Source organism: Canis aureus, chromosome 9 (genome assembly GCF_053574225.1).
Source record: "Canis aureus isolate CA01 chromosome 9, VMU_Caureus_v.1.0, whole genome shotgun sequence".
NCBI lineage: Eukaryota > Metazoa > Chordata > Mammalia > Carnivora > Canidae > Canis > Canis aureus.
In genome coordinates this window covers 51,499,481-51,523,816 of record NC_135619.1, presented here as the reverse complement: position 1 = coordinate 51,523,816, position 24,336 = coordinate 51,499,481, and the positions used below count along the sequence as shown (strand labels likewise).

Sequence of the window (24,336 nt, the reverse complement as noted above, 5' to 3'; positions counted from 1 at the left end):
AGAGATTCTCCATATCCCAGTTTTTAAATGTCAGACTATATTTTTAATTCTGCACCAGCCAAATAAAGCATATCTGTAGGACAAAGCAGTCCATAGGCTACCACTTTGCCCCCTTGGCCATAGCTCATTCTTATCATCTTTTGTTTTTAAGTATGAAACTTACTTTGTATTTCATTGCCAGGGGAATGTATGTATTGGGTTAAATACCCAGTGTGTGTGTAAGGTTCCTTCAAGTGGCCAGCCTAAAGCCCTGCTATGTGATTCCTCTTCTTTGCAACAATTAAGAAGAGCATAAAGCAATTCAATATGTACTGTTTTTTAAGTAGATACATTTTTCTCCACCTAGGGTCCTGCAGCTTCGCAGCTAAAGCCTTAATCACATTTCAAGTCGGTCTGGTCTATTAGCCCAGCCATTCAGCAGGTGCTGCAGAGGAAATGGAACATGAGTGGCCATTTGTTAGTAGAATATGGGTTTTTTTGTCTGCTTAGTCACCTTGGCCCAGGTCAAGTTGGGTGTTTTTTTCTCCAGTATTTTAAACTAACAATTTGAGTGATGTTCTCAGGACAATAATCCTACTGTTATTTCATATCTGTTGTTCTATCTTCATCCTATTTAAACTGATACTACCCCTGACGGGCATTACCTTATCACTTCTCCCATCTGACCAAACTAGGACTTACTCATTTTATTATTTAATTTTAAATCCCCAAAACCCTTTTTGAAGGTCTAATTATGAAGAGTACCTGCAGTATGCACAATTCTGCACAGAGAAAATTTTAAAAATCCAGTATCTTTTTTCATTTTTCATCAAAGTTTACTCTCTAAAATAGAAGTTCACTGTGATATAATGGACAGCGACATGTGAGACTGCAATGTCCCAGCTTGCTTTGATGGTAGATTTTGCTGCCTTATTTCAAAAGCCATACAACCAATCTGATTTCAAAGCAGAATGCCAGCAATCGCTAAAACTGAAGTTCCTTCCTTTTTTTTTGACATATGAAATCCATTAGCAAAGAGCAACTACTGAGGCATACAGTAGTGCTCTCCCCATCCCTAGCCTGTAAAGCACATCAAGATGAGGTTCTCTTTATGACACAGTATACCACAAGCGGCGCTTAGGATAGACTGGCACCCGAACTTTGCATACTGGTGTTGGCTTTTGGCCAGGACCATGCGTCACAAAGGTCAAGCATAAACTTCCATTTGCCTTACAGCAAAATTGTATTATCTTTTATAAGAGATACCACCTAGGTGATCATGATCTTCTGACACCAACTTAATCTAATGAACCAACTTCCTGCAAGAGCAAGAAGCATGAACAGGAACCACAGACATACATGCAGAGGCAGTGGCAAGAAGGCACAGCAAATGCAGGCACTTAACTAGCACAGACCACAAGTCAGGCTTGCGAGAAGAGAGATTTAATATAGCCCACTTGCTACTCTCAAGTGTCTTCACCCACCAGTTCTGAGGGCAATAGAAAGGCACACCAGCCCAACATGGTAATTTAGTGGGAAGCCGAAGCTTCCTTTTGCTTCCTGCTGCTTAGCAATGAGTCTCTTCACTGATTTAAGTTCTGCAGGCAGATGTGGGAGATGTAAAGGTTTTAGTTCTGGTTTGTATCAAATTATTCTCCCATTTACTGCTGAAGAGAAGCAGAGCCTTCTGAGACTTCCACTGTTGTCTGTTCAACTGTAATGCTTCCTTGGAGGTGGGGGCCGATTCTTAATGGTCTTACACTTGGGAATGTGGCGCTCAGCCACCTTGGGAGCAAAGTGGCGGCTGCAGTGTGGACACTGAATATAATCTGGATTTTCTGCAGGTAGAATGGGTGGCAAGTCTGAGGGGTTTCCACCTTTGGCAATTACCTGCTGGACCTCTCGGGCCTGACGGAGAGTACGGATGAAAGACTCATGCTTCTGTCTCCAGTTGCTCTTCTGAGGAGGTTCAGCCTGTAAGTAGGAGGAAGACTGATTATTTGACTTGGCATTTACCACATCTCCTTCTGAGTCTTCATCAGAATGACAGTAAGGAAATGTAAAGGATGCTCTCCCTAAGGTCAGAGAGAACAGGACAGGAGCAACAGAGCTGACTTGCCAGAGTGGAGGCACTAAGCTAAGGGCCTGCCAGGGGGGATGGTACTGGGAGGCTTGGTGTTTACAGGTAGAGGCAGGGGAGAGGTGTGGGGCTGAGAATAAATTGGATCCCTGGGGCCCCGTCCCATCTTGCACATCCAAGAGTCTGTCACTTCCAGCAGTCTCACAGGAGAACAGAGGTCTATTCTCTGTAGAAACTGAACCAGACAGGTTTCACACGCAGGAAGTCCAGACATAATAGAGAACAAGGTTAATACTGAAGCTGAAAATTGGGATTAAGTGCAAGTATACATGATAAATTATGGAACTGTTTGATATCCTGGGAGCCGAGGAATCAACTCAGCTCCCAGGATATCAAACACATTGGCACCCTCACAGGAGACAAGAGTTCTCTGGTTGCACCAAGCAGTCAAGAGAAAAGCCATTAGATGCTGGCCCTGCATGACCCCAGTGAAAAGGTTCACTATTTGAGGCCTTTAATCAACAAGCCTCACTTAAGCTTAACTATGAATGGACAGCCTGGGGTCACCAAATATTTGAGTAAAGCTCTAACAAGAAAAAAACCAAAACAGGTACATGAATTCTCTTTCTCTCTCTCTCTCTCTCTCACTCACTCACTCACTCTCAGGAAGCAGCAACAAGGCAAGTAGAAGAAAACTTAAAACCAGAAAGCCAGAAAGAACTATTATAAATTAAAACTGTGATAACTAAGGGGCGCCTAGGTGGCTCAGTTGGTTGAGCATCTGACTCTTGAATTTGACTCAGGTCATGATCTTGGGGTCATGGGATTGAGCCCCACATCAGGCTCCACGCTCAGCACAGTCAACTTGTTCCTCTCCTTCTGCTTCTCCTGATTATGTGCTTATACTCTGTCTCATAAATAAATGAACAAATAAATATCTTTATTTTTAAAAAGACCACTTAAAAAAAAACATAGCTAAAAATAAAAATAGCAGTGTTTAAAATGTCAAGAAAATTAGAATGGGAAAAAAAGATCAAGATGGGAAGTAGAAAAGATTAGGAAATTAGAAAGTCAATCCAGGAAGTCCAGCACCTGACAAAAAGGAGTTCCAAAAAGAACAGAAAAAGCAAAGGAGGAAATTATTAAATAATAATACAATAAACATTCCTAGAATTAAGGTCACTGTCTTGAAATTGAATAGCCTACCAAGATTCCAACACAATCATTGAAAAATTTTGGAATTTCAGAATAAAGAGTGAATCCTGTAAGCTTTCAGAAAAAGAAACACCAAGAGAAGCTTCATATAGTGGCGCAGGAAGCAAAATGGCATCAGATTTCTCAACGGTAACACGATGCTAAAAGCTAGTGGGAAAATGCCTTAAAAATTCTAACAGAGGGCGGCCCAGGTGGCTCAGCAGTTTAGCGCCGCCTTCAGTCCAGGGTGTGATCCTGGAGCCCTGGGATTGAGTCCCACATCAGGCTCCCTGCATGGAGCCTGCTTCTCCCTCTGCCTGTGTCTCTACCTCTCTCTCTGTCTCTCTGTCTCTCATGAATAAATAAATAAAATCTTAAAAAAAAAAAAAGTTCTAATAGAAAATCATTTTTTCTTTTTAAAAAGATTTTATTTATTTATTCATGAGAGAGAGGCAGAGACACAGATAGAGGGAGAAGCAGGCTCCATGAAGGGAGCCCGATGCGGGACTTGATCGTAGGACTGGATCCTGGGACTCCATCCTGGGACTCCAGGATCACACCCTGGGCCGAAGGCAGGCGCTAAACCTCTGAGCTACCCAGGGATCCCCTGAAAATCATTATCTACCTAGAATTCTATACCTAGTCAAATCAACTATAAGGTTGTTGTATGGATATTTTCATTCATTTTGAGACAAAAAATATGCCTCCCATGCACGTTTCTTGAAAGCTTCAGCAAATCAAGGAATAAAGCAAGAAAAAGGAAAACATAAGAAGCTGGAAATAGGACCCGATACAGAAAAGAAGTAAAAAAAAGAAGTCCCAACACAACAAGTCTACACTAGACCTAGAGAATAAACAGTCCAGACTGGTGCAGGAGGAAAAAGAGTAGTGGGAGGAAAGTTTCCAGAATTAAAAAAAAAAAAATCAAACTGATGGATTAAGTGTTAGTGCACTTATAAAAACACTACTAGGTATCTGACATCAGATGAATCATTTAGGGGAAAAAAATTAGAGACAGGTATGTAGGGAACCAAGCAAATAAAAACCTGAGTCAACTATTAATTCCAGGTACACGTGGGCAGAGGCAGAATTTGTTCACTCATCGGTGAACAAAATTTACATGGTTATTATAAGTAAAAGCTGACTGCTGCTTTAATCCAAAGTTGTGATTCCATTTCAATGGAAGAAGAGAAGGAGAAAAGTAAAAGGAAAGGAGATGTGAAAGAGAGCTTAACCCACAGCATTCATAGAAGGAAATCAACGGATAATGTGTAAAACTGGTTAATCAAGAAAATAAGCATATTATTGAGAAATATGGAAATGCATACCAGAAGAGTAATCGATCAGGAACTGAATGAAGGCTGCCACTGGGGGCGATGAGGATGGAGAAGGGTGAAGCAGGATCCTACTTACTGCCTTATAGGTCACTTAGTACATGATTTTTTAAATGTATTCAAATATTATTTAGATTAATATAAAATTAACTTTAAGATTATTTACTTATAAAGAGAGAGGAGAGAGAGCACGCATAGGGTGAGGGGCCGAGAGAGAAGCAGACTTGGGAGCCAGATGTGGGGCTCAATCCTGGGACTCGGGGAAGACAGACATATAACCAACTGAGCCACCCAGGTGCCCCTAAAATTAATTTTTTAAAAAAGAAAAAAGGAGTTAAGTAGCTGCTTGGTGATCTGATATCATTAATGATAAATGACAGGAAGAGATATTATCAAAGGAAAAGGATCCTTCAGGAGAGTCTTACTGAAACAGACAAGAAGGCAAGAAAATCTGTGTGTTGGAGACAGGACCCAGGAACATTTAAAAGAGTTAGGAGAAAGTTCCTTGACTATATAATGGTTACTTCATATTCATAATTCATATTGAAATTTTATTCAATTAACACCTATTAATCACAAAGCACAAAGATATAGTCCCTGTACTCAAATGCTTCCTTCCTTTCTTCCTTTTTTTTTAATCTTTTATTTATTTGACAGAGAGATAGAGTCAGAGAGCACAAATGAGGGGAAGGGCAGAGGGAGAGGGAGAAGCAGGCTTTCCACTGAGCAGGGAGCCTGATGTGGGTCTCCATCCCCGGATTCTGGAATCATGACCTAAGCTGAAGGCAGATACTTAACTGACTGAGCCACCCAGGTCCCCTATCCAGATCCTTTCTGCTTCAGATCCTCAATGCAACATATTCCCTGCAAAACTAGTTTCCACAAAGCTAGGGTATCTGATCTCAGAAACCCAATTCTTTTGCTTCACTGCTACTGTATTTAGGAATTTAAGAAACACAAGAGTCTTTTAGATGCCTGCCAGAAACAACCACTATAGTGGGATAGAGAAGACCCCAGTGGATTACTGGGTTGACCAGAAAGAAAACAGGAAAGAACCGGAACTGGTGATCATATCATTATCTGCAAGAGCAAAATGTTGACTTCTTGTCGGAAACTAGACTTTGGGCAGATTATCTCTGAACCCAGAAGGGACTTTTCTGTGGTGATCTTCCAAACTATACTGAAAGGAGTAACTGCAATTGACTTCTTGTAACAGCCACCACATAAATTTGAGTTTTTAAAGGCCCCAGTAAATACATGCATAAACTGTAACGTGCATAGCGGACAACAAGTGCTAGCACAGCATAGGGAGGGGTGGAAAGAAATGAAAACAGAATATGCTCTCCTATTTTGTTAGAAAATTAGAGTCGAATGGGGCTTTGAGATCATGTGGTCTAGGCTTTTCCAAACTTTGATCATTTGCATATCACTTTCACTTTATCCCCCTTAAGATAAATTACTTAATATTTTTAAGTTCATGATTTTTAAAACTACAGGCTTCATATGTTGTTATATTTTTCTAATACACAGTAAAACTACTAAAATAAAAAATGTTTGCCAGTATGCCACACTTTGAAAAGCACTCATTTACAAACCAAGAGGCATAACCTTGACAGGGTGGTAGGCTTATTCATGAGACAATCTCCAGATCTGACTGTCCAACTATGCCTGTGAAATACCCCTAAACTTGGGTATGGTATTAATACCATGCAAGTGTCTCACAGCCTTTTTACAACTTAGTTTTTCTGCAGCTGGAATGTTAACCAAAAATCAAGTCCTTTACCTTTTTTTTTTTTTTTTTTTCCTTTACCTTTTAAGGTGTTTACACTCTGAATGGGGAGAACAAGGATTGCAAACTTGAGTTTCACGTATTTACTAAGAAGATATATCAGAACTGAGCTACTCTTGAAAAAGTAGATCAGGCTATAGGAGTTGTAACAAATCTTAATCTTGGGAGGTGGCAGTGTATATTGCAGAGAGCAAGGAACTCTCTCCCAGGGGTGAAATGCTGCATCATTTTTTTCTTTGTATTTTTCAAATCTTTTTAATTTTCTACAGTAACCATTTATTACTTTTGCTTTTATTTGTTTAAAGATTTTATTTGAGAGAGAGCAAACACGGGTGGGGAGGAGCAGCAGGCAGAGGGAGCAGACTCCCTGCTGAGCAGGGAGCCCCTACGTGGGACTCGATCCCAGGGCCCTGGGATCATGACCTGAGCTGAAGGCAGATGCTTAACCAACTAAGCCACCCAGGTGCCCCAACATTTATTACTTTTATAATCAATAGGACATATATTTTTAAGCCTGGATTTTTTGCAGTGCTTCTAACCCAGATTTATATGCTGACTCTTGTTTGAGAGAGCACATGGGCAAGTGGTGTGAGGGGCAGAAGGAGAGGAAGAGAGAATCCTCAAAGAAATTCCCCACGGAGAGCAGAGCCTGATATGGGGCTGGAGCCTGATGCAGGAGCCCAACGTGGGGCTTAATCCCAGAACCCTGAGATCTGACCTGAGCCCAAATCAAGAGTTGGATGCTTAACTGACGCTTAACTGCCACCCAGGCACCCCATATATGCTGACTCTGCCATTCAAAACTGTTTGTGATTTCAAGCAAATTAAACTCTCTGAGATTTGATCTTTGAATTGATAAGAGACAACGAAACCCTCACAGGGTTGTGCTGAGGATCTTATGATAAACTCCTATCACAGTGACTGGCACACAGTAATCAATAAATGTTCTTTCTCCCTGTATGACACATGAGTTTTTTTCTAAAGAAAACTGATTTAGCATCCTTTTATAATGATCCCCAAAGTCAAATCCGTAAGGCCCTTGCCTTTTTACCTTGACTGGGGCTGGCCCCTTCCAGTTCAGGTACTGCTCTAGTTCTGTGCCCTTGGCCCGGGCCCTGGAGGAGTCAAACACTTTCCTCTTGGAACCCTGCATCCTGCTGCAGACGTTGGAGTGTCTCTCCAGTCTGACCAAGAGAAACTTGCGTCCACAGTGGCTACATTCGCCAAGTTTGGGCTCTTCAGTGGAACAGCTGGAAACCGAAGAGTCTGGTCCCCTAGACAAACTAGAATTGCTGGTGGATCCCCACAAAACACTGCCAGGCCCTTCTGAAGACTGAGAAAACTCCTTTGATGACTCTGAGACTAGGTCTCGGATTCTGTTATTGCTTGCCACCAGTCTTTCCCTTTTGAGCTTCTGTATTCCGTAATCAGAGAACTGGAATGGACCAGAATTTTCTTGAGACTGTCCCCAAAGTTCATCTTCTCCCCTGTCTCTACTGAAGACCTCCTCAGACCCGAATTCTGGGGAGAAGGTAGGTTTGTATGTGGTGTTGCTATTACCTTTAATTCTCCTCCTGGGGAGTGTCATTCTCTGTAGCTCTCTTTTTTCATTTTCCTTAGGCTGTTCCTTTTCTTTCTGGATCCTTCGGAGTTCCTCCTCTGTCTTCTTCAGCTTTTCCCTAAGGAGGGTTTCTTTTCTCCGGATTTCCTCTTGTAAGCTCTCCCCTGCAGCTTCTAGTCTTTGGATCTGCATCCATTCGGTCCTGTTGGGGTTTGCCATGGCTCTCTCCTCCTGTGTGGCAGCAATGGCATGGAGCACAGATGCATTCACCCAGTTCCTTGAACCAAAGCTGCTGTATGGAAACTCTCTTGGTTCAGGGGGTCTCGGAGAGACATCCTGGTCCCCATCAATGCCAGCTTCACTTGTACTGTGAGACTTCCTATGGAACACGGGTTTCAGCGGGTATGCCCGGTCTACCCCAACTCGCTTCTTCGTAAAGGGGATGAATTCCTGATTATTTGCTTTGGGATACCAGGACTGAGAATTTGCTGAGTAAAACGAACCCTTTGCTTGGCCTTGGGAATCGCTTCTTGAATCTTGCTGGCTGATTCCAACACAGTGGGGATAGGAGCAGCTCCCAGCTTTTGTGCAGGCGTTCCATTTGGAGTGAGTGTAGAGATTATCCAGCGTCAGCTCTTTGTTGCTCAAAAGCTTCTGCTGGAAATTGTTCCTCAGGTGCCCCATGGAGGACCGCTGAGAAGAGTCACCTTTTTCATAGGGCTCTTGCTTAGCTGAGAGGAGCCCTGGAGCTTCCCTTTCATTATATGGAAGCATAACGCCCACAGGCAGAGGTGGTGCCAACTGGAGGCCAGCCATTCAGGGACCGGACTGAAGCCTAGGGGAGATTTAAACCAGATATATTGTGAGGAGGTTTTCTGAGGTTACCCCCGGCTACTAAAGTAAACAGTTTATACATTTGTCCTACCTATTCTCTTGAACTTTTTAGGGACAGTGGTGCTGGGTCTGCCAGAACTTTCCTTCAGTAAGGATTTGGTGAATGCTTATTATTTCCTGTGGGTGCCTATTAGATCTTGAGGACAGAAAAACGAATGTGACACGGGTGTTCCCGCCACCTCGCTTTATTCCAGTACCAGCCTCTGCCATACACAGCGATGCTCCTGCCATACACAGGAGACTCCTTAGGTGGTGGAAAGATTTACTGGAAAGGGCTGTCGGACTCAAAGTCAGGCTTTAGGCCTGTGACACAGGACCAGCAACTTTCCCTTGCTGGCTGGCTTCTTCACCTATCCACTGAAGTTTCGCTCAGAGTTACAAGACCTTAGGACTCTGAGTCCGGGCCTACGGTGTCACAGGTGAGCAAACTGCGGCTCGGAGGTAGGTGGCCCGCACAAGGCGCTCTCAGGGCTTCCCCGCTGCTGGACTCCAGAGGACACTCGAGCCGCCCGGGCCGGCCGCAGGTGCCCGGCCGTCACACCCGCACCCAGGATCCCCACGGCGCGGATCGTAACCTGAGAGCTGGAGGCCACCTGACCCGGCCGCCGCGCCGCCCGCCGCACGGGTGCTGAGCTCACGCACCGCCCCAGAGTCCGCAGCAGGGGCGCCCCCGCTGGGGCCTCCGCTTGGGGAACACAGCCCTCGCTCTTCTGCCCATGCGGCCGCCCTTGGGAGGCGAGGCGCTGACCCTACGTCTGCTCCCCTCGCCTGCTTACGCCTACCTGAGGCTCTGGCGGACCGTTCCTGCTCAGGAGAAAAGAAAAAAAATAAATAAATAAACCCACCCAAGACTTAGCTTTCCACCCCCGACCGCCCCCGGGCCGAGCCTCAACCGCCCGCCGCGCAGGCGCTCTGCGCGGGCCTTTGTTGTTCCCGTTGCCTGGAGACGCGAGCGCGTGCGCACCCAGCCCCGCGCACGGCCCCGAGGCGCCCGCGACGGGGGTGTGGTCAGGGCGAGTGTCCCTTGACCCGGTGTCCCGCCGACTCCGTGGCTCCGTCCCGCCCTGCCCTTGGGGAACGGGAGAGGGGGCGGGAGAGGCGTTTCTGGGGCTCCATCAAACAACGTGTGTTTTTCTGAGAACGATGCTCCCAGCCCCTGGGGCGTGCCCTTCTCTGGCAAGAGTCGGAGCCCCGGGAAGGGCCCGGGAGTCGCGGTGCAGGCCTGCGGCGTCCGCCCGGCCGGCGGCAGGGGGCCTGCTGGTCGCCTGGCTCAGCGCGCTCGGCTGCCCCGTGCGGGCCCCGGGTGTGCGGCCCCTCCCGCCCGTCCCAGCCCGCAGTTGGGAGCTTGCGGTCGGACGTCAGCTGCTCGGCGAAGTTGTGCCGCCCAGGGTCTTTTCCGAGGTAGTTTTCGTAGCCAATCTAATTATTTTGATATGATGTTTTGCTCTCACGTGGTAACCCTGGCCCGTCTCTTCGTGAGGCCCAACGGTGACTCAGCCAAGTGTAACGATAATAAAGTTAACTACCGGATTGAAAATGATCGGTGTAACCTGGTCCTCAGCGCTGAACGACATTCTGTGACTTGTTAACATTAGAAAGGGGTTTATTTGTCTTCATGCTTTAGTTCGTTTGTGTAAGATGTTTGGAACAGGCGGTTTACTTTTTTCCTGTAACTACTCAAAAAGATTCATGCACTTGGGACATAAAATGGACAGCAGTAGTCGGTGTTGATGCTTCAGCATGTCATTATTACAGCTTTACATGTTACAGAGACATTCCTTGGTGGGCCCTCCTCCGGGCCAGTCCTTTGATTCCTTATTTTCTTTCATAGCTGACTCAACTGCCTTTTCTCTCTGCAGTTTCAGACATTTCCCGCTACACTCCAGGTCCTAATTATGTCAGCATCTGGCCTGCCTGTCATCAACTCCTGCAGCTCCCCTCCAGTCTGGCTGAATTGCCCAGAGTGCCTCCCTTCATCCTGAATTCCTTCCCTCTGGTGTCTGAGGAAAAAGAAAATCTTTCTCTTTCCTTGTGGTCTGTTGAATCAGTCCCTTTCTGTACCCTCCTGGACTTGACTCCATCACGTTACCCCTCCACCTTATTCACTTCGAGTTGTATCTATCCACATACTCCTTCTCTTTGGTTTTAAAATATGTTTAACTTTGCCCTGCAAAGCAAACCTCATCTCCCATGGCCTGCTGCCTCTCATCTTAGGGTCTCATGGATTTCTCCTCTTCTCCTCAAGCCTTCTTAATAGACAGCTATACATTTGTGGTCCTCATTCTTTCATCTGCCCTTCAGTGTCCAGTCCACTGTTGTCCGGCTTCCACCCTTTCCATTTTATTTAACTGCTGGGCTGTTGGTGACTTCCCAATGGCCAAAGACAAAAGTTCCTATTTCTTTAGCCTACTCATTTGCCATCATTGATTTTTCACTCCCTTGGAACTCTCTTCTCACTTGCTCCTTCGCCTTCTTGGTTTCTTCTTTCATATTTTTGCTTCATCTTCTTCCAGGTCTCGGGCATTTATGTCCTTTCTTTGCCTGCCCACCAGATTTAGGTGTTCTCCAAAACCCTCTTATTTCTCATATACACACAGTTCCAGGCATTCTCTTCTTTAATGATTTCAACCAAATGTTGAAATGTCAGGTCTCTCTTATGTTTAAATGATACTCAGCCTAGGGCTCTCTCCTTCATTACAGACTCAAATTTCTAGCTGCCCATTTAGCACCTCCACCATGAATATTCCCCAGGAAACTCAAATTCAATAAGACAGAAAACAAACTCATGATCATCTCCCCATTTCCCCATCTACTTTTTGTCCAGTGTTCTCATGTGTGCTGAAAGCATCAGTTATTTTGCACCACTCCCTCTTTTAAAGATTTATTTATTTATTTGAGAGAGAGCACAGAGAGAGAGAGAGCGGACACAGAGAGAGAGCGAACACAGAGAGAGCGCGCACACACACACAGCACAGAGAGAGAGGGAGAAGGAGAAGCAGACTTCCCACCAAGCAGGGAGCCCGATGCGGGGTTCCATCCCAGGACTCCGGGATAATGACCCAGGCCAAAGGCAGATGCCCAACCAACTGAGCCACCCAGGCGCTCCGCACCACTCCCTCTTTGTCACCCCTTCTGTCTAATTAGTCAGCAGACTCTGCTTAATTTACTTTGCAATGTCCCAAATATGATTGTTCCTTTGCATTTCTACTGCCCTTGGTGAGTTCTTCCTCACTTTTCTTTGGGACAGCGTCACTCTCTTGCTATTCTTGCCTTCAACATCTCCTCAACCTCATTTTTTATGTTGCCGCCAGAGTAATTAATCTTAAATATCTCTGACCCCCATGGTTCTCCTACAGCTTCTTCTTTACCTATACCTTCCTTACTTTTACATTCAAGTTGAAACACATAATTTAACATGGTATTTCAATCTGCCAGATTAGGTCCAGCCTACCTTTCCAGCCCTGCCTCCCCAGAGTCTAGCCCAGTGTATGGCAACCCTAGCTAAGTTTTAGGACTCCCCGGAAAGCAATTTCTGGTGGTGAGACCTGGGTATTGGTATTTTTAAAAGCTTCCGCTGTTGCAGTTATGTGCAGCCAGGGTTAATCCTTGGTCTGGTCACACCTGACCACCCACACTTACTCTTCTCTTCTCTTCTCTTCTCTTCTCTTCTCTTCTCTTCTCTTCTCTTCTCTTCTCTTCTCTTCTCTTCTCTTTTTTCTTTTCTTCTTTTTCTTCCACTTTTGTAGATCAGTGGAATTACCTTGACCCAAGTTCCATGCACTGGGAGGTAGTAGAGCATAGCATTTACGGAAGGGGGCTCCATATTCAGACTGTTTGGAAATAATCCCAGCTCCATCACTTACTTACTGGTTGTGGTTGTGTAACCTTGGACATTGTGCTACTTCCTCCAAGAACACTTGCCCAATCTTCCCAGTCAGAATAAATCTTTTTGCTTTTTTGTGCTCTCAAGTATTTTCTGTTCTTGTTGTAGAACAGGGCTGACTCATGAGGAGCTCTCAGTGGATGTTCATGGAATTGACTAGCATGTTGTGCATTTTACTGTCATTATTTGCATGCATATTTGTCCCTTATACTAAAGAAAAACGCTTGGAGGACAAAGATTACATATCATTCATCTTTGTATATCCTACAGTGTCCCATATTAGTAGACAATAGTTTTTTTAAATCTTTTGAGAAACTAGGTTTTTTAAAATGAATTTTAGGGGCAACTGGGCGGCGCATTTGGGTGGGTGTCTAACTCTTGGTTTCAGCTCAGGTCGTGATCCCAGTAATGGTCATGAGATCAAGCCTGTTTGAGATTCTCCATCCCTCTCCCCCTCCCACTCATGTTCTCTCTCTAAAATAAATAAATCTTTAAAAAATAAAATACAAATAAAAATGAGTTTTAGAGAAAGAAATAACATCAACCGGATGTTTAGCATTATTTTCAAATATTGCCAAGCATAACATTCAATCCAGCTTCCCACCCCATCCCCACTCCAGCACTAAGGTTATATGATTCTTCAGGATCTGGATCCTCACTTTTCAGTGGGGGGACAAGTGAAGTGATGAATCTTTATGGCTTCCATTGCAAATCCATCTCACCTCACCAAGTCTGCCCACCTGGCATATTCACAAATGGAGTCTTATATTCTGAAGGGACATAATGCATACAAAGCAATCCACAGAGGAACAGTAAACACCACAGTTTTCCTTCATATATTCTTAATCATCAGAGCAGCTGGATTCAAATGCTTGCAAGATGATTGTACTTTTAACAATCATCAGCCACAACTCTGTCAACAATTCTCTTTTCTCAAAAGAAATTCATGGATTTTGGTCATTTGGCTTAGACTGATTGATTCAATGTTTTTTAAAGATTCTATTTATTTATTCATGAGAGAGACACACAGAGGCAGAGGGAGAAGCAGGCTCCCTATGGGGACCCTGATGCGGGACTCGATCCCTATACCAGACCCTGGGATCATGCCCTGAGCCCAAGGCAGACGCTCAACTATTGAGTCACCAGGTGTCCTTGATTGATTCAATTGTGATTCTGGAGCCATGGGTTATTTTGCTTGTGCTTGTGATCAGTCGATTTAGGTAAGCATTATTTGGAGTTTTCTTAGTAAGGTAGAATCTGGTGGGTAGCTTCCATAAGCACAAAAGGAGGAATAATGTCCTCTGGGACCTCCCATTCACTTACCTCCCTTGCTAACAATTCCAGACTGGGGCATGACCCCAAATTTGAGGAGATGTGAAAGAAAAAGGGCAGAAAGGTACAAGCATACTTCAGAGACATTGTGGGCTCTATTCCAATCACTGCAATAAAGTGAATATTGCAATAAAGTGAGTCAAATAGAAATATAACTTAAATATGCTGGTTTCCCAGTGCATTTTACTGTAGTCTGTTAAGTATGCATTTGCATTATGTCTTTAAAAAGGTACATACCTTTTTATATATAATAATGGTGAAATATATATGATGTATTATAAAAATATAATAAGGATGAAAAAGTTTGGGGCACCTGTGTGGCTTAGTCAGTAAGCATCTGCCTTTGGCTCAGGTCATGGTCCCAGGGTCCCGGGATTGAGCCTCACATCCCCTCCTCCCTGTTCATGCTCCTCTCTCTCTCTCAAAAAAATTTAGAAAAGAAAAAAGGTTTGAAATATTGTGAGAATTACCAAAGTGTGACTCAGAGGAATGTCTGGGTGGCTCAGCAGTTGAGCATCTGCCTTCGGCTCAGGTCATGATTCCGGGGTCCTGGGATCAAATTCCACATTAGGCTCTGGGCAGGGAGGCTGCTTCTTCCTCTACCTATGCCTCCGCCTCTCTCTCTGTCTCTCTCATGAATGATAAATACAATCTTAAAAAAAAAACAAAAAAAAAAAAAAAAAAAAACAAAGTGCAACTCAGAGGCACAAAGTGAGCAAATGCTGTTGGAAAAAAATGGTACTGTTAGATTTCACCAATGCAGGATTGCCACAAACCTTCAATTGTAAAAAACATATTTGTGAAGTGCAGTGACACCAGGTATGCCTGTATGTGTCCTATTCAATTTATGTGTTTGTGTATTCAATGTTTATTGTCTATTTCCCATCCCCAGATTTTAAGTTTATCCAGGCCAGTGATCCTTTTTGTCCACTAATGTAGGTCAACCACCTAAAAGTGTGCCTGGCACACAGAAGCCTTTCAGTAAATAGTTGTTGAGTGGTTGAATTTATTTCAGGTGCTTCTTCATCTACGTCTTTTTCCAGAAAAAGAGAAAAGGGTTGCGCTTAGTGACCGAGGTGAGGTGAGGCCTGGGTCTGTAGAATCAGCGCCTAGACTCTGGACAGATCCCCAACCTTAGGCTTGCCGGTGCTCCCAGACAACCGTATTTGGAAACCCCACCCCCTAGGCGGGCTCTGGCTGAGCTTTTCCACTTCTGATTGGTCGGCGCAGATGATGGGCATGAGAGACAGCGAAGGAAGGGCCGCTCTCTAGGCTTCCGGGCGCCGAGGCTACCCTGCAGTGGGAACCGTTGGCGTGCGGGTCGGCCGTGCTGCCCTGAACGCCCGAGAGGAGGACGAGGAGGGTGAGCCTAGCAAGGGGCCCCGTAGCGTGTCCATAATTCGATACCCCTAAAATGTTAGTAGAAGGGGATTCTGGTGGCCAGTGGAAGCTGGGTCCGTGGGAAGAGGAAGGGATGGAGAGGGAGCCGGACGGGGATAGGTATAGGGAGGCAAATGAATAAGCAGGTAACTGCCCCAAAGGGGACTCTGTGGGCACTTGCGACCCCAAGCTTCTCAGCCCAGGTGTCTTCCTGTCTTAGCACGCCCGCGCTGGACGTATCCGCTTACGTGCTCTGAAGTTCGAGGACCACAATGTCAGGGAAAGGTCGCAGTGGTTACAGATGGAGAAGTGTGGGTCTGACCCTTTCTTCCTTGGGATTTGAGGTCCTGGAATAGGATAACGAGTCCTTTGCTTTTCTGCTTTTCTGGTCTCTGACAGGTGTGGGCATGAACATGGCAGAAGGGGACACCCTGATATCAGTGGATTATGAAATTTTTGGGAAGGTCCAAGGGGTGTTTTTCCGCAAGTACACTCAGGTATGTGTCCTACAGGCTTTGGGGACATACCTACGTTACCTGCATGGGAACAAGAGACAGTGTTCCTGACAAATGTGCATTGGGGGAAACTGGCTATCTAGTAGCTGCATGGTGGTTTGTAGAGCAGTGGGGATGAAAATGCTATGGAGTGGACGAAAGACAATGTAAATGGCAGAATCATGTGCTGTTGTCATCGTTCGTTTCTGATGGGGGTACCAGAATACCAGACACATATTAATGAGCTTCTCTCTTCCCAAGGGGAATTGAGGGCATCCCCAGTTCTCCCTGTTGTGGTCTTATCAAACCAGATCACGATTCTTGTAGGAAAGACAACGTTGATCAGATGGCATTTAAAGATTTTATTTATTTACTTGAGAGAGAGAGCACGAGGGAGGAAAAGAGGCAGAGGGAGAGGGAGAAGCAGGCTCCCCACTGAACGGGGAGCCCAATGCAGGACTCGATCCCAGGTCCCAGGGACCATGACCTGAGCCAAAGGCAGACACTTAATTGACTGAGCCACTCAGGCGCCTGGATCAGGGGGCGTTTAGATGAACTCATGATGTTTATGAAATATATGTAATTGCTTCCTCTGTAGGAGGCTGCTGCATTTTCTTCAGACCTCTTTCACTTCGTCAACCTTGCCCATTCCCCCACTCAATTTCTTTCTGCTTATATGGCTCTGGAAGAAGAGTTACCTTTCCGGGCTAAAGCTTTTCTAATGAAAATATTCTATCTATTCCAGGGTAGGTAATGGTGACACTGGATGTGGATCTAGTGTTCCTAGTAGAGTGTTGTGGAGTAATTGTGCGGATGAACTAACCATGGATGATGGCCTTATTGTCACTAATCTTCCCACGACATGCACACATAATTGCAATCTCAATATCCCTTCTGTCTCTGTCAAAGGGATATCTGGCTTTTGCCTTCTTCATGTATGGCCAACCCCAAAGATAATGAGTCAAGATTGCAGAGCTTTCCAAGTGTCCCATTCCTGGTACTGTGGCACATAAAATTCAACCCTGCAATCTTTGAAATATGAATGTTACATGTCATTACCTCTTTTTTCCAATCACTTGCAAATCATTTCCTCCTGTTTCATACTCATATATGAAGTGCTTGTTGAAAGAGAATTGCTGGGGGCACCTGGGTGGCTCAGTCGGTTGAGCATCTGCCTTTGGCTTGGGTCATGATCCCAGGGTCCTGGGATTGAGCCCTACATCAGGCTTCCTGCTCAGTGGGGTGCCTGCTTCTCCCTCTCCTTCCTGCTCATTCTGTCTCTTACTATCTCTTTCATTCTCAAATAAATAAATAAATATTTTTAAAAAGAAAGAATTCTTGAAAAGTCATAGCAAAAGTTATGTTGCAGTTAGCTTTGGTACCAATTATGCAGGGTAAATTCCTGTGACTTAGTAAATGGGGATGACAGCTTCAAAGATTAATTGAAGTTTTTGAGGGAAAAAAAGTTTTTGAGGGAAAAGGACAAGACAGTAAGATAGCCCATCTTTCTCTACTGTCTCCACACCCCCCAGTTCAGAGAGACAATAAAAGAATGCAGGCAACAAATATTGATTTGGAAAACTGCAAGGAAAATACCATCTCTTTTTCTTTTTCATTAGACTTGGAGCTTATTCCTTATTACTTACAGTCATTTATGTGTTCATTTCAACAGTTGTTTTCTTTCATGACAGTCTCTTTGTATGTTGATATCTGGCCTCTTAATTCAATATCATCAATCACTCATTCCTAGAATGAATGATGAGAATACTCAAAGGGACTTTTTAAAAAGTTGAAATATAATTGACATCTCATAAAATTCACCCCTTTTTTCTGTATCATTAACACTTTTTAAAATTTTTGTTTAAATTCAATTAACATATAGTGTATTATTGGTTTCAGGGATAGAGATCAGTGGTTCATCAGTCTTATATAATACCCAGTCTTATATAACACCCAGTGCTCATTACATCATGTGTCCTCCTTAATGTTCATCGCCCAGTCACCCTATACCCCCATTCCCCCTCCCCTCAGCAACCCTTAATTTGTTTCCTATGATTAAGAGTCTCTTATGGTTTGTTTTCATCTCTGATTTTATCTTGTTTTATTTTTTCCTCTCTTGCCCTATGATCCTCTGTTTTGTTTTTTTAAATTCCACATATGAGTGAGATCATACGATAATTGTCTTTCTCTTATTGACTTATTTCACTTAGCATAATATCCTCTAGCTCCATCCAAATCATTGCAAATGGCAAGATTTCATTTTTCCTTGATGGCTGAATAGTAGTCCGTGGTATATTTATACCACACCATCTTTTTTTTTTTTTAAGATTTATTTATTCATGAGGGAGAGGCAGATACATAGGCAGAGGGAGAAGCAGGCTCCTTACAGGGAGCCCTATGCGAGACTCGATCCCAGATCCTGGGATCACACCCTGAGCCAAAGGCAAACGCTTAATGGTTGAGCCACCCAGGTGTCCCTATACCACATCTTCTTTATCCATTCATCTGTTGATGGGCATCTGGGCTCTTCCCATAGTTTGGCTATTGTGGACATTGCTGCTATAAACATTGGGGTGCAGGTGCCCCTTCATATCACTACCTTTGTATCTTTGGGGTAAATACCCAGTAGTGCAGTTGCTAGGTCATAGGGTAGCTCTATTTATTCAACCCTTTGAGGAACCTCCATACTGTTTTCCAGAGTGGCTGCACCAACTTGCATTTTCACCAAAAGTGAAAGAGCGTTCCCCTTTCTCCACATCCTCGCTAACATCTGTCATTCATGCCATTCTGACTGGTGTGAAGTGGTATCTCATTGTGGTTTTGATTTGTATTTCCCGGATACCAAGTGATGTTGAGCATTTTTTTCATGTGTCTGTTGGCCATTTGTATGTCTTCTTTGGAGAAATGGCTTCCGCCCATTTCTTGATTGGAAAATTCACCCTTTTAAATAAAAGTGTATGATTTAGTGGTTTTTAGTGTAGTCACAAAGTTGTGCATTAATTCCAGAATGTTTCATTATCCCAAAAAGAAATCCCATCCCTCTGCAGCCCCTGGCAATCATTAACTTCATCTCTGTCTCTATGGACTTGCCTATTCTGGACATTTAATATAAATGGGATTATGCAATATGTGGTCTTTTGAGTTTGCTGTATTTAACATAATGTTTTCGAGGTTTATTCATATCATAGCATGTATCAGTATACTAGCCCCCCTTATCTGCAAGTGATACATTCCAAGACCCCCAGTGATTACCTGAAACCGTGGTTAGTACCAAACCCTATATATACTATGTTTTTTCCTATACAGACCTACTAATGATAAAGTTTAATTTATAAATTAGATATATAATATCTAATTATTCACAGCATAATGATGCTGTGAACCTTTATATATTTGTTTTTATGTAAACATTTTCAATCCCCTTGGGTATATATACCTAAGAGTAGATTGCTGGGTCAGTCACCTAGTAAGTCTATGTATGACTTTTTACAGAACTGCCAAACTATTTTCCAAAGCAGCTGTACCATGTATATCCTCTCTAAAAATGTGTGAGAATTCAATTTCTTTAGATTCTTGTCAACAACTGTTATTGTCTTTTTTATTAGGGCCATTCTAGTGAGTATGAAATGGTATCTTATTGTGTTTTTTTTGTTGTTGTTTTATTTCATTTTTAAAGTATTAATGAATTTTAAAAGATTGAGGTCATGCAAAGTGTGTTCTCCGAATGCCTTTTATTTCTTTTTCCCTGCCCTGGCTAGAACCTCCCGTATAATATTGAATAAATGTGGCAAGAGCCACTTGTCTTGTTCCTCCTGCTCATAGGGAGAAACTGTTCAGTCTTTCACCATTAGGTATGATGTGAGCTGTGGGTTTTTCACAGATGCTTTCTATATCAGGGTGAGTATGTTCCTTTTTATTCCCAGTTTGAGTGTTGGATTTTGTCAATTTTTTTCCATCTAATGAGTTGATCATCTGTTTTGTTTCACTTATTAATGTGGTATTTTATTTTATTTATTAATATTGTGTTTTAAGTAATATGAATTTTAGGGGCACCTGGATGGCTCAGTCCATTAAGTGTCTGCCTTCTGCTCAGATCATGGTCTCAGGGTCCTGGGATTGAGCCCCACATCAGGTTCTCTGGGAGCCTGCTTCTCCCTTGCCTTCTGCCACTCATTTCTCCTGCTTGTGCTCGCTTGCTTTGTCAAATAAATAAATAAAATCTTTTTTTAAAAATGTGATTTTTAAACTATGGTGTATTGATTTTTCTGTTTAACTGACCATTCATTCCTGGGATGAATCATGGTGTGCCATCCTTTTTATATGTTGCTGGATTTGATTTGCTCATATTTTGTGGGAGAGTTTTGTGTCTATATTCATAAGTGATATTAGTTTATAGTTTTCTTTTCTTGTGATGTCTTTGCCTAAGTTTGATATGAGGGCAATACTGGCTTAACGGAATGATTTGGGAATTTTCTTCTGTTTTTTGGAAGAGTTTGTGAAGGATTGGTCAAAGAGTCTTCTTTAAACATTTGGTATACCTGTGAAGCCATCTAGTTCTGGGCTTTTCTTTGTGGGAAGTTTTAAATTACTAATTCAATCTTTTTACTTGTTATAGGTCTATTCAGATTGCCTATTTCTTCTTGAGTCAGTTTTAGTAGTTTGAGTCTTTTTAGGAATTTTCCTTTTTCATCTAAGTTATCTAATTTGTTGGCACACAATTTATAGTATTCCCTTATAATCCTTTTCATTTTTGTAAGGTTAGTGGTACTGTCCCCTCTTTCATTACTGATTTTAGTAATTTGAGCCTTCTCTCTCTTTTTTTATCAGTCTAGCTAAAAACTTGGCAATTTGGTTGATCTTTTTTAAAGAACCAACTTATGGTTTCATTGATTTTTCTCTTTTTTTCTATGCTTTATTTTATTAACTCCTAGTCTAATCTTTATTATTTTTATCTTTCTGCTTGTTTGGAATTTGGCTTGATCTTCTTTTTCTAGCTTCCTAAGTTGGAAGTCTAGGTTATTGATCTGAAGGGACTTTCTTTTTAGATTGAAACTGGAATTGGTGATTATGTTCCTTAAAATAATGTTTCCAGAATATGATTATGAGGAAGAATTAGCCTTTTTGGATTTTTCTTAGGAACAAACACTACTTGCTTATTTAGATATTCAAAATGGAACACGAGTCAGCAACATTATACTATCATTTCAAAATAAGAACAGAATCAGGGCAGCCCCGGTGGTCCAGCGGTTTAGCGCTGCCTTCAGCCCGGAGTGTGATCCTGGAGACCCTGGATCGAGTCCCACGTCGGGCTTCCCTGCATGGAGCCTGCTTCTCCCTCTGCCTCTCTCTCTCTGCCTCTCATTAATAAATAAATAAAATCCTAAAAAAAAAAAAAAAAAAAGAACAGAATCAAATGCACAATTAAAACCTACCAGAGGGGGATCCCTGGGTGGTTCAGTGGTTTAGCGCCTGCCTTTGGCCCAGGGTGTGATCTTCTTGGAGTCACGGGATCGAGTCCCACGTCGGGCTCCATGCATGGAGCCTGCTATCCCGCTGCCTGTATCTCTGCCTCTCTGTGTGTGTGTGTCTCTCATGAATAAATAAATAAAATCTTTAAGAAAAAACAAAAACAAAATACAAAACAACCTACCGGAAATTCTCATCCTCAATACCAGTCACATTTGGGGGTGTTTTTTTCACTCTTAAGAGTTCAGATAAATCACATTGCAATTTAAAGATTTACTTGAGGGGCACCTGGGAGGGGCAGTTAGTTAAGTATCTGCCTTCAGCTCAGGGTCATGGGATTGAGCCCCATGTCCTTGGCTCCCCACTCAGTGGGGAGCCTGCTTCTCCCTTTCCCTCTGCTCTTCCCCCTGCTCATGCTTTCTCTCTCTCTCAATCAAATAAACAAAATCTTTAAAAAGTATATCTATTTGACTTTATAAACTACTGCTCAAAATTCAATATAATCGTTATTATAGCTAGTTACCATGTGAGTTAACTTGAAAGAGCTGGGGATAGCCAGTTCTCCTAGGTTAATTTGAAGCAGAAGAGTGCAATTGTTACACAAAGTCAATTGGATGTAGTCTTCCTTAAAATCTATTCTCTGCATCCTTTTTTTATGACCCCCATCTTTGGCACTTAATATGTGCTGTGGGTATCTTCTATTTATTTTTCCTTCCTTAATTTCCCCTGTATCCCTTAAATTGTTATTTAACTGCAGTCTCTTTTTGTTCATTATACAAACATGTCTTTGCTTTGAACATAACTGATTTGATAGATACTTTAGTTTCTCATCAAACATGGTTTTGCTGTGCATAACATTTTCTTTGGCCAACTGCAGCAATTTCCCATATTTGCTAGGTCACTCCTCTGGCATTTGGGCATGCAGTCATGGTAACTCCCATTTTCTTTTGTAATCCGATTCTTTCCATTTAGATAAGTTACTTTAATGATAACTTTTCTAATATTTCTGCTTGCAAATTTTTCCAAAAAAATTTATCTCTAAACATTGCTACCTCTCCCAGTTTTTCAGTCATTCCACAGTTTCATGACTTAGAGGAAAAAATGTTGGAAAGACTAAGAGAAAAGCAACTACAATGATTAGATGGTCTTGATAGACTTATTCTACTTTAAAGGTGTGATTATTTAGACAGAAGAGAAGAAAGTCAAGTGAAAACCTAATAGGTATGTAGTCTCATGAAACTTTGATGTTCAGAGACTGATCACTACATGCTTTTTTCTTCTCTAGGAGGAGGACAGAAAGTGGACTTTGGATATAACATAAATACCTTGGATTAGACAATTTTTCTAAAGTGAGAACAAATGAATGTGTTGCCCAGGAAATAATGATCTCTAAAGATACAATGAACACTCATTCATCTGGATTTGTTTAGGTGTGGTCTTGGCTGAAGACAAAGAGAAGGATCAGATAACTTCATGCTTTTTCTATTTAATATACCCACTAGATTCTTGATTAGGAGAAGGAAAAATGAGCAAGATTCAGCCCAGTATCCTAACAACAATTAGCCTTAGGGAATGGTTTTGAAAGCATCTGATTTGTGTTAGTACTTAAGTCTTTAGTACTTAACCAAATTGACTATATAGTGAAAATTTCTAGTGCCTAGGTTTTATAGGGTAGAAGAAGGAAGTGGAGTCAAATGGCCAACACTTCATGTTAAGGTCAATGAGATTCTCCTTGCTGTAGTTCTGTTTTGACTGTTCTGGACAACATCAAATTAGTTTCAGTGGCTTGATTCTAGGCCAAGATTCTGGCAACAGATTGTAGTCTCACTGTTTTGTCCAATCTCACTGGATTTTACTCTCTCTTGTATTTTTCTTTCCCTTAGGCTGAGGGTAAAAAGCTGGGATTGGTTGGCTGGGTCCAGAACACTGACCAGGGCACAGTGCAAGGACAATTGCAAGGTCCCGTCTCCAAAGTGCGTCTTATGCAGGAATGGCTTGAGACAAAAGGAAGTCCCAAATCACACATCGACAGAGCAAACTTCAGGAATGAGAAAGTCATCTTAAAGTTGGATTACTCAGATTTCCAAATTGTGAAATAATGGCCTGAATTTAAATTTTCTAAGATAAACTCACTGGCTTTGTTTTTTTTGTTATTATAGAATTAGTCTGTGTTCAGTATTAGAATGGGTCAGTAAGTTAAGTTATGTTAGTATAGGTATTTGAATATTACTGTATAATATATGTATGATAGAAAGAGGACAACTCTACACAGTTCTAAATAAATAAAGCTACACTAGAACCTTCTGCATAGGGTCCTGTCTTTATTTTTGGTGAACTTCATTTTGAGCAATATAAGAGGTATTTACTCAGTAAACCTCTGTGGGAAGAGAATTTTAATGTAATTTAAAGAGAGCTGAAAGAAAAATCAGTTAACTCTGAATCACTTTTTAAAATGGTTTCCATGCAGTTTTCTTCAGGAAATTCCATACCTAATAATAACAAATACCACAATTTCAATTTGTTAGTTGTTCAAATGACATTTTAGACATATTACTTTTACTTTTCTGGAGTATCTGCTGTCATTCCTTTCCTCTGGGCAAGGATTTCATATAAAGCAATGCTATGGACTAAATTGTATCACACATACCCTGCCTATCCCCAAATTCATGTGTTTAAGCCTTAACAGTACCTCAGAATGTGACTATCTGAAGATAGCACCTTTGGAGAGGTAATTAAGGTTAAATGAGGTCATTAGAGTAGGCCTCACTCCAATGTGCTCCAGTGTCCTTAAGAAAAGAGGAAATTGGACACAGGCATGTACATGCATAGAGGAAAGAACATGTGAAGACACAGAAGACAGCCATCTACAAGCCAAGAAGAGAAGCCTCAGAAGTTGACAATCAACTTGTCAAAATCTTGACCTCAGATTTATAGCCTCCAGAACTGTGAC

The 24,336-nt window shown here is 42.5% G+C and overlaps 2 protein-coding genes across 6 annotated transcripts; one reads left to right on the top strand and one right to left on the bottom strand.

Annotated features, from left to right (window-relative positions):
- Window positions 1–1,406: 1,406 nt before the first annotated feature.
- Window positions 1,407–9,770, bottom strand: ZC2HC1C (zinc finger C2HC-type containing 1C). Of its 3 annotated transcripts, none has more exons than XM_077910020.1 (3): window positions 9,677–9,770; window positions 7,428–8,772; window positions 1,407–1,953 (listed from the first exon to the last, which is right to left on the bottom strand). In XM_077910020.1, exons 2-3 carry the CDS (start codon window positions 8,751–8,753, stop codon window positions 1,690–1,692), a joined length of 1,590 nt encoding a protein of 529 aa, XP_077766146.1. In that variant the 5' UTR covers window positions 8,754–8,772; window positions 9,677–9,770; the 3' UTR covers window positions 1,407–1,689. The 3 variants fall into 3 exon arrangements, with proteins under 3 accessions (XP_077766146.1, XP_077766145.1, XP_077766144.1); XM_077910019.1 differs by having other exon boundaries at window positions 9,614–9,759; XM_077910018.1 differs by lacking the exon at window positions 9,677–9,770 and adding an exon at window positions 8,863–9,670.
- A 404-nt stretch (window positions 9,771–10,174) lies between these two features.
- On the top strand, window positions 10,175–23,690 carry ACYP1 (acylphosphatase 1). 3 transcript variants are annotated; one of them, XM_077910045.1, is made up of 3 exons: window positions 10,175–10,232; window positions 15,826–15,923; window positions 23,270–23,690. In XM_077910045.1, the coding sequence occupies exons 2-3, from the start codon at window positions 15,834–15,836 to the stop codon at window positions 23,483–23,485; spliced, it is 306 nt and encodes a 101-aa protein (XP_077766171.1). In that variant the 5' UTR covers window positions 10,175–10,232; window positions 15,826–15,833; the 3' UTR covers window positions 23,486–23,690. The 3 variants fall into 3 exon arrangements, with proteins under 3 accessions (XP_077766171.1, XP_077766169.1, XP_077766170.1); XM_077910043.1 differs by lacking the exon at window positions 10,175–10,232 and adding an exon at window positions 15,254–15,409; XM_077910044.1 differs by lacking the exon at window positions 10,175–10,232 and adding an exon at window positions 15,438–15,462.
- Window positions 23,691–24,336: the final 646 nt, after the last annotated feature.